Raw genomic sequence first — 10302 nt, 5'->3', positions numbered from 1 at the left:
CAACGCCATTTCCCATGCATTGTTTTATTTGTGACGACTTGGCATAATGGTAACTTAACATAAATGGCCACAATTAACATATTGTTTAGCTGTGCATTTACTAAATGAGCACTGTATGTCCGAATTGTATTTTTTGTATAATCATATACAATGTATAAATAATGTACTGTATAAAGTGACTTTTTTTTGAATGTTTTCGAAGTTGTGGCTGTTCAGTAGATGAACATCATAGGCTCACCAACTTACAGTAGAATCTTTTAATTTAACAAGTGTAATGTAAACAAGGTAGTTATTATGAGTATGGAAAACATATTTTCCTGCATTTTTTTTTTGCTTCAGGAGTCAGTCTGTTCTGAGACAGTGAGAGTAGAGGAACAATGCAATAAATAGTTTTGAAGAAAAATCTGCTTTGTCATTGAAAATATAATGAAAATAACCATAATGATGCAGTCTTCATGCTACAATAATAATGATAGAGGCAAAGTTTTTCACTGTGGGGACATACTGTATCTTTATAAGTACAATTTGACTGTATTATTTGTGTCCCCTTCAAAAATTGCTCATGAGAAATTTTATATTTATTAGGTGTATTTTGTTTAAAAAGAGCCAGGCAAATGTGCACTTACTGGTTAAAACTCAGAAATAAAAATGGATGAAATCCACGTGTGCTCTGCAGTTTTCTGTTCCCGAAATACTGTTAAGTACTGTTTTGTTTTTGCCTTCGTGCAATAAATACGCTAAAATCCTGTTAAATTTTGTCTACATAATTTCACCAACCATAAAACAACAACAACAGCAATGCGCTGCTTTTGAGCACAAAAACTTAGCGCGTGAATTAACAGCAGTTTTTAACAGTGTATGCTTTGCGCATGCGCGCCCAATAGAAAACGAACGAATCACTCTCCGAGTTTACTCGTTCATCTGAGTCATGTTAAAGATTCGTTCAAAAAGAACAAAATGAGCGAAAAAAGAAATGAACGACCCATCACTACGCCATAGTTCCCCTTCATACAAGCAAAATGTAACTTAAAGTGCTGCTTTAAAACAGATACAGCAAATACATTGTCCTTGTGTCAGAATATTCTGGAAAGCTGATGGCTAGATTGCCATGGTGATATTTCAAAACAAACGTCATCAAAACAAAAAAAAAAATATATATATATACTATATATATATATATAAGCAGATACTATAGCCTGTATACATGTAAGTGATAATGTAAGGGTCATTTTTTAAAAAGTCATGAAAAAATGCTAAACTTGCATCTAGAACTTAAATGTTTTATAAGTATTATAAAACTAATAAGATTTACCTCAAAATTACAAAAAAAAAAAAAAAAAATTTAGTATGGACATTAACCTTTATCTAATAAGTTTTGTATTTCATTACAATTTATTATAGTAATTTTACATAAAGATATACATAATTTACAAAAACAGAAAAAACACAGTAAAAATAATATGGTATTTTTACTGTTAACAAATGTGAAAAAAGTTAATTTTTCAGTATTGAAATAATACTTTAAAAAACAGTCGACTTGGTAACTTACCGATAATGTCTGTAATTTTACAGAGATTTGTATGTAGTTTTTTTTAAAAAGGAAAACTACTATAAAATTTTAACGTTATTTTCTGTAAAATTACGACCTTTTTTTTTTTTACAGTGTGGTGACAGATTCAAGAGCCATTGTGACTCTTTTTTTTATCACTTTTGCTTCGCACCTTCAGGTTTCAGGATTAAATCCCACCTCTGATTTGAGTTCATGCCTCCCTGGGCTTCCTTGTGGACCACTGTTTTCCTCCCACAATCCTAACACGTGAGTTGTACTCTTACTGGGTGTGTACTTTTGCCCTGGGAGGGACTGTACCCATCCAAGATGTCCCCTTTCAACACCATGTACCCTAAGCTCTTGAATATACAGTATAGGGGGGGGGGGGGAACATAAAATTGCTTTTATTGCTAAAAAATAAATAAATAATGTAATTAAAATGAATGTTGGTCAAAGACACTGGGTGCGATGTCGGGGGTCTGGAGGGGGGCGGGGTGATGGGGGGTATGGGTCAGAATTTCATACCCCAAGTCGCCTTGCAAGTTTTACCATTTTGTAGGCTGAATGGGCTGGTGTGTTTTGTCATGAAGAAGGTGTTGAGCCGTTAGCATTGTTTTTCTTGTAAACGAAAAGAAATGTTCATGAATCTACTCTTTACAGAGATGGTTTTCTGGTCAGATTGAATGTTCACGTCATGGTACTGTAGTTTACATTCATGTTTAACAGTGATGTTTATCTGACGACTGTAATGTGGACTTGTTAAACCAAGTCATATTTTCTGGTTGTGGTTAAAACTGCAGTGTGACCTTGGAGCCATAATAGAGGAACATTAGAGCAGGTGCACATGTGTGAGCACACATATTTACTTTTTACAGTACATGTACACACACACACACACACACACACACACACACACACACACACACTATTCTATACACTATTTTTTTAAGATGGAGAATCAGTAGATGGAATGTGATTTCAGAATAAAAGTGCAAAAAAAAAAAAAATCCCATTAAGTTTAGAAACAGAGTTTGAGGGTTGAAAAGTCTTCCTTCCTCGAAGTCCTTATCTTCAACACACTCCCGCACTCTCCCCCTCCCTCTCTCTCTCTCTCTCTCCCTCTGTCTCTCTGCTTCAAACAGTACATGAACTCACTGTGAATACTCCAACAAGCTTCTCTAACTCTGAACGAGACAAGCTCCTTTTCTCCTTAAAATTTGGTAAGTACAGTAGGGGTGTGTTCGTCTGCTGTTATGGGTCTCTATGTTTGTTTGAGTATAAAAATACGGAGCTTTTTCTGTCTCTTTTGCATCAAGTGTTCATGAACAAAGTTAGAAACAGAGATTATACACTTTGGATTAGGGAATTGTTGTTTTCATGCAGGTTATTTAAACATTTATGACTGTGATATGAACTGACTTTGAGAACATTACTAAAGTAAAATACAATCTGGTGATTTATAATCGTCGCGTTGAAGATGATTACTGTAACAGTGTTGTTAATGGTTACTGCTCACAGTGCTGTTCATTTCTCACAAACACACACACATATGTGTATATATACATGTATGTATGTATATATATATATATATATATATATATATATATATATATATATATATATATAGAGAGAGAGAGAGAAAGAAGGAGAGAGAGAGCGATGAAAAAGTTGAAGGTTTGATGTTTGATGAGGTTCTAAAAGTTCCTGAATGTTTTATTTATGCCCTACTCAACTCGAACCTACATATAAAAATTAAACCTAAACATTACTCTGGTTCAATGATTTATGAATATTGACATTCTACCCCTCTGACTATTACACAGTCACACCTGTGTACACACATGTACTGTATATGACTGACTACAGTGGAAAACTGCACTGTCATTTAACACCACAGAGGTGAATGCCACCAGACTTGCTGGTCAGGATCATGCTGATGCAAATGTGTACACAAATATCTGCCATGATGGTCATGGAAACAAGAGAGAATGAAAAAGAGATAGGGCGGGAGAGAGAGAGGCTCATTTTACTTAGAATAAGATTAATGTCAAGAAATCACCAATGAACAGCACCTCAGATAAGAGTCTTTACAGGGCAGGAATAGCAAACCCATCTCAAGATCAACTGTTTGAAGGAGATTATTGCATATTTCAGACACCTTCAGCATTGTTTTACAGTGTTACAGTGTAGTTGACTGGAACTGTATGCGGTATAGGTTAAGTTAAATAAATTGTGGTTTGCTTGCTTTATGGATTTATTTATTTATAATATATATATATATATATATATATATATATATATATATATATATATATATATATATATATATATTACTGTATATGATATATTTTTATATTTATTATATATTTCGCAGGTCCTTGACTTTTGATCATGGAGAATAACTTTCCTCCACCATACCCGGGTCCTGCTGACTTCAAAGCTGAAGCTGCTTATCCTCCACTACCAGGTACGATCTTATTTTAAGTACATTTGCTTCCCATACAGGTTAACAGCATTTGATTAGCTATTATTTAGTTAGCTATTTTAGGAGCATATACAGTAGCATGGAAGGGGAGGAGAGAATAAGTGCCCAAAATAACTCAGCTTCAGGCGTTAATGTTTCACAACTTTTGTTTGCTCTGAATCACTGTATACATACCAGAAACAAAGAGATCGATGTGAAGGTATGTGTTTGAAAAATCCTGCCTACTTTCCTTAATGAAGTCTCCTCCTTAAACCTTTGACCAATCCCATCCCTTTCACACAAAAAATCACCCCTTCCACAAAATATTATTTAGCCAACTCTACCCATTCCACAAAAAAAAGGCTCAACTGGTCCTGTTTGTTTCTAAAAACATTTGCCCAATCCCACCCAGTTCTCAGAAAATGTAACCTATTGCCATCTAATCTTAATCCTCTAATCCTGCCCAGCCCCACCAAAAGGTTGATCAATCTGCCTCCTCCCAGAGAAATTGACCAATTCTGCTCACTCCCACTAAAAAACTCACTAGCTGCGCTTGCCCCAAAGATGTTTGACCTTCAGCAATATTTTTTCATATAATATCATTTGCTTGCTCACAAAACAAGCTGCCATCCACAAAAACGTCCAATCCCACCTTCTTCCACTAGATTTTTGAACTAATCCTGCCCTCTCCCACTAAAGGTTTGACTCATACTGTACTTATAGTACACTCACACTATACAGTAGGTTTGATTAAAAACCTCCATGCTCCTTCAAAAGATCTAAACAACACCCCCCACACCCCAAATAAATGTAACCATTCCACCCTCTCCAAATTCTTTGTCAAATCACACCAGCCTTTAAAAAAATGTTTTACCAATCCCAGGCACTCCCCAAAACCTTTAAAAACTTGTAGCTACTTAAAAAAGAAAAAAAAGGAAAAAAAAGTTTGACGATTTTCACTTCCACTCATAAGATTTGTCATGTTAACCAACAGATGATGTGTATCTCCATACGAGTGTTACTGTCCTAGCTGCTTTGGGTTATGCTATTTATTTTCTTATTGATGTGATTTGCATGCCTTTAAGTATTATAATTTCCATGTGTGGTGAATGTGGGATGAATTTGCTACTTGCTTAACAACAGTTGCACAGGACGCCATGTATCCACCTCCTCCTAAGTACAGCGCCACAGAGGTTCAGCCCGGAGCTATAATAATGCAGCCAGTAGGACCGGGGGTCCAGCCAACGCCAGTCATTCAGACCCAGCCCACAGTAATGGTTGTAAGCTCTGTAGGTGAGTGTTCAAACAGTTGTGCTGTGTTTTTACTTGTGGAAATGGCCTTAATTGTTTGGGGTTTTCATGGTACCAGTCGCAAATTTACATTGATTGTCATATTAATACTTTTTGGCAGTTCACTAGTGATTACCTCAGGTCTGTGTGCATGGAGTTTGCATGTGTTCCCCGTGCCTGGTGGGTTTCCTCTGGGTACTCCAGTTTTCTTCCACAGTCCAAAGACTTGCAGATTAGCTTAATTGGTGCTCCCAAATTGCCTGTAGTGTGTAAGTGAACACATAGTTTGGAATCCTGTGTTCAGAATGTACCCCACCTCGCGCCCTAAGTCTCCTGGAATAGACTCCAGACCACCTGCAACCCCGAGTGAGTGAGTGAGTGATGATTAGGAAAATAGGAATATGTGTGTGTAGAGTATTGTGTCTCTGTATTTAATTTCTGATCAACAAAGCAATAGGAACAAGGATGGGCTGGGCAAAAAAATCACCTGGTGCTATAAATACTGCCAGTACACTTTTTACCATATACAGTATTTGGGAGGCGGGGGGTGGGGGATGAATTATGGATGTAGTCCAGAAATTACAGAATTTATAAGAAACTAAAGCAGTACATTTGTTCAGTCAGCATCCGACAAATTCTGAAAGCAGGTATTTAAATCGGCTATTAAAGTTAGCAATGCTTTGATGCTAAGGTAGCCATCTATAAAATATTACTTGCCACATATATGACTAGTTTATGGGATCTATATTTCCGTACATTTAAGCTACTGTAATACAATTGCATACGGCACAGACTTGACTTTATAATATGGCTTATGTGTGAATCATGTGCCACAGCAGAATATACATACAAATTTTACAAATATGGAAAACCTATGGATACCTGGCTCAGGTGACACCAGGTTTTTCCAGATTCCCCACGTAACAAAAGTCTACAAATATATATATATAATTTAAATTAAGCATACTAGTATTAACTACTTGACCCAGCACATTTTTAGCATTAATGTTATGCATGTGTAGGTAATTTTCCAGTATCTAACCTTACAGACATACTGTACCTGAACATCATCCTGCATGTCCTTTCCCCCCCCCTTCATCTGCACCCATTTTGTCCATTTGAGCCTGTTTCTTTCAACTCCTGTCTGTACTTTACCATCAGCTGATATGCTGGTCCAGTGTGCATCAAGTGCAATCAACACAAACCACAGGGAAATGGATGAAGAGAGTACCATACTTTAGATTTAATTATTTCAAGGGAATGTGTGCATACTGTATATTAATTAAATCATTAAAATGAAACAAGAAGAATTATAAATCTTTTGTGCATAAGTGTGAAAAAGCCCAAATACCAAAGTTTTTAGCTTAGAATTGTTTTTGTTGTCTTAGCATACATTTGGGATGATTTAGCAAAATGCTACAACTCCACCATTCACCAGTTTTGTTCTAATAAATAAACCAGCCTGCATGTTGCATGTTTTAACTGGAAACAAGTTATTTAACCTTTACTGATGCAGTAAGTAGCTTCTCATTTCATAAACAACCAAATGTCAGAAGACAGATCCTGGCAAACAAATGGCAAAACTTTATATATAAATAGTGGTAAAGTAGTACTAGCAATAGTAATAGTATATAAAATAGGGTCTTACGTGTTTGAATATATGTCACTATGATAGAACTGTGTGTGTGTGTGTGTGTGTCTGTGTAGTTGTTCAGCAACCTCTGACAGATGTTCCTGCTCCAATGAAGTGCACTTTCTGCCAACAATCAATTGTCACCGTGACCAAACCCACAAATGGTCTTCTGGTCTGGTCTATTTTTGGAGTTCTGTTAATCTTCGGGTGAGTTAGAGCTCTCTCTCTCTCTCTTTCTCTCTCTCTCTCTCTCTCTCACACACACACACACATGTGGTCGTCTTTAATGACAGTGTGCCTCAGTGGGCTTGGACTCCACAGATTCGTGGTAAACTTAATGTTACATCAAATCAATCAGAAAATATACTTCAGTGCAATGTCCATTATTTTAGCAAAAATATCCAAGGAACGAGTCCAATAAAAACACCCAGTTAAGTCTTTCTCAGTTCCAGGTTGAAAAACTACATCATGTTGAAAAGTTATAAACTGGTACTGTAGGTATGAATACTTGATAAATGATTATGGTTTCTTGTTACTGTGCAGAATTTGGCCATGTTGTTTGATTCCCTTCTGCGTGGATTCCTGTAAAGATGTCCAACACACGTGTCCCAACTGCAGGAACGTTTTGCACATTTACAGACGCATGTGAGCAAACTCAAACAACAATAAGCCTGAGGAATGTGGACCAACCGGTGATGCCTGAACTCTGCTTAAAAAAAAAAAAAAAACACTTCACATTCCTGACGATCTTCACTTTTATCACATACACAGTGAGAAGAGGAAATTGCTTGTATATATTTTAATGAAAATTGCTGCTTTAAAATTGATTCTTTAACACTAACATTGTGACTTTAGAATTTAAAGGTTTTATCTTATAAATATAACATACAGATAAGCTTGGTTTTATCAGCTATCCAATCATTATTCAGGATAAACATGAGATAAACACAACTTAGCTAATCCATGTACAATTGGCCAATTTTTTTTAAAAAACAATGGACATCCTTTATGTGGTGTCAGTAATCTTTTTTTTTTTCGTCGATTCACATCATTTGACTCAGACTTTGTGAACCTTGTAAATTAAAAATTGTAATATTATAACCAGTTAAATGCATCAGAAATTGTTCATGAAATCTTATACTGGCTTCTCATAAACAAAATAATATAAAACAACCACACTGCTAATGCCAATGCTAATGTTCTGTCATAAACTCACAGACTAAGACCTTTCATAAGGCTATTAAGTTGTGGTTTTACAATGTGCAATTCCTTTTTATAATCCATTAATAAAGTAAGCATGAAGTGAGTGGGAAATGAAATAAAAAATTTAGCCCTTTAGATTTTAGCTAGTCAGAATGTAAAAACTTTTAGGTAGAACCTCAAAATACTAAGGTCATGGTGTGGCTACTGTATGTGTAATATGTTTATCTGTAACATATAAATAATATTTGTTAAAGTACATATCAGAATGACTGTGAATTATTTTAGGAATAGATCACTTACAATAACCTGATAATTGTTTACTGTCAATAACCTACTGTACTATTACTTACTGAAACTATACCTCCGTGTACTGTTACTGTAACTATACAGTACCTCTACTGTACTTCCAAGTCTGGTATTAAAGGATAAAATCCTAAGGATATCAAGATATAATGTAATGGGCTGAACAAAACTAAGTTGCACTACAGTACATGTGTATTGGAGTTTAAACATCGTAACATGTTCATATGTGGGTTGTGTTTATCCATAAAGACTTTTATTTGCTTCATTTGTAAAATGTATTATTTTATGTATTTATACTTGCCTTTGCACATACGCATGTATGTGATATACTGTTCAAAGGTGTAATTTTCTTCATATTTGAAAAATAAATTCTGGTGCATTGACTCTGATGTTACCTAATATAATCCCTTATTGTGGAAAGTTATAAAATATAATCTGGCTCCTAAAAACAACAGTGCTTTACAATAAAAATGCTTTTATTGTACTGTAAAATACTCTAATTGTACTGTACTTAAGCACAGTTTGTTTAAAGTTCAATTGAGGTTTTTGTTATTTAAATGAAAAAGGAAAAGGAAACATCTTTATTTCTTGTCTTTTAAAATACCTGATTTAAAAAAACAAAAAAAACATGCTTTTTGTTCCTGTTTGCCAAGTTATGCAATGCATGTGGAGTTTTGCTTTTCGGAATTCTTCTGTTAATCTTAGATCCAATCAAACTTAACCCACTGTGATATCAGACATTGCACAATTTTGTATCTTTAAACAAAGGCCAGCGTCACCTATTAAGACAGCACAGACTATTATTATTCTTTTTAATAACTGCACGTCCAATTTACTAAAGATTTGCAAATGATTGTCTAATAAATGAAACATTTCCATGTCTGTACTTACTTTACTTATGGACTCATTTTAGGTATTTACTGTACATACTTATTTTGAAAATAATTTTTTTATTAAATTACTTAATTAATGTATGCTTTTTTGTACTTGCTTACTTACAGTACTAACTTACTTACTTACAGTATGTAGATTTGTTGTTACTTATTTACATACCTACTTATGTAGTTTTATCCTTACTTACTTACTTTCTTTACTTAATTCTCACTAACAGTATTTAATTGTTAGTGACTTAATTACTTACTTACTTTTAGTTTATTCATTCATTAATTTAGTTATTCATTAATTTATTTGTTTATTCATTACCTACTTGTGTATTTTTTAACTACTTACTTACTAACTTACTTACTTTAACTTTACAAAATATCTACTGTAAATATGTATTTAACTTGTGATTAAATGTGATTTGATTTATTTACAAGATGGACATACAGTGAAACCTCTGAATTTTTTTTTATAAATTCTGACTTGGAAAACGAGCAAGTCTTGGTTTACAAGTACAGAGTATCATGTATCACGCAAGCACTTCTTGTTTTGATGCCAAGCGTCACGTGATCACAACTGAGCCAACGGTTTTTTTCTCTCTTGCGCTGCAAAATTGTGGGTAATCATCTCCCCTGCTGGGTCTTAGTGCACGTCTCTTACTGGTAAAATCAACATTCATGCACGCGTGTACTGTTTACTATAACACTGTGAGCACGTGTGTGCTTATGTGAGACCCCTCCTACTTTCGCCTTCAGAGCGACACACACACTTTCTTTGCTCTACACAGAAACACTGCTCTGTCACAATTCTTTTCAAAGTTTAAATTTGTTTTATTTTTACTTTACAGCAGTGATTCTGTTAGTGTGTCGCTCAATCGAGTGTCATTAGAGAGATTTCTTTATTTTTCCGATAAAACAGCGTTTTCATTGTGTGCTCGTGTGTGTGAAAAGAATGGAGAAAGCGTAACTGTGTAAGACG

The 10302-nt window shown here is 34.8% G+C and overlaps 1 protein-coding gene across 1 annotated transcript; it reads left to right on the top strand.

Moving 5' to 3' along the window:
* The first annotated feature begins 2685 nt into the window (after positions 1–2685).
* Positions 2686–7915, top strand: LOC128506815 (cell death-inducing p53-target protein 1 homolog). The gene is made up of 5 exons (XM_053477409.1): positions 2686–2769; positions 3924–4016; positions 5157–5306; positions 7011–7143; positions 7480–7915. Exons 2-5 carry the CDS (start codon positions 3941–3943, stop codon positions 7583–7585), a joined length of 465 nt encoding a protein of 154 aa, XP_053333384.1. The 5' UTR covers positions 2686–2769; positions 3924–3940; the 3' UTR covers positions 7586–7915.
* The last annotated feature ends 2387 nt before the right edge of the window (positions 7916–10302 follow it).

This window comes from Clarias gariepinus, chromosome 18, assembly GCF_024256425.1.
Source record: "Clarias gariepinus isolate MV-2021 ecotype Netherlands chromosome 18, CGAR_prim_01v2, whole genome shotgun sequence".
Classification (NCBI taxonomy): Eukaryota; Metazoa; Chordata; class Actinopteri; order Siluriformes; family Clariidae; genus Clarias; species Clarias gariepinus.
Note: the sequence above shows the minus strand (reverse complement) of the source record. Positions and strands in the feature narration are given on the sequence as shown.

Excerpts from the sequence above, each read along its gene's own strand:
- LOC128506815 (XM_053477409.1), top strand. The coding sequence starts at position 3,941 with ATGGAGAATAACTTTCCTCCACCATACCCGGGTCCTGCTGACTTCAAA. Across the intron at positions 4,017-5,156 it reads TGCTTATCCTCCACTACCAG|TTGCACAGGACGCCATGTAT; the intron begins GTACGATCTTAT and ends GCTTAACAACAG. Across the intron at positions 5,307-7,010 it reads AATGGTTGTAAGCTCTGTAG|TTGTTCAGCAACCTCTGACA; the intron begins GTGAGTGTTCAA and ends GTGTCTGTGTAG.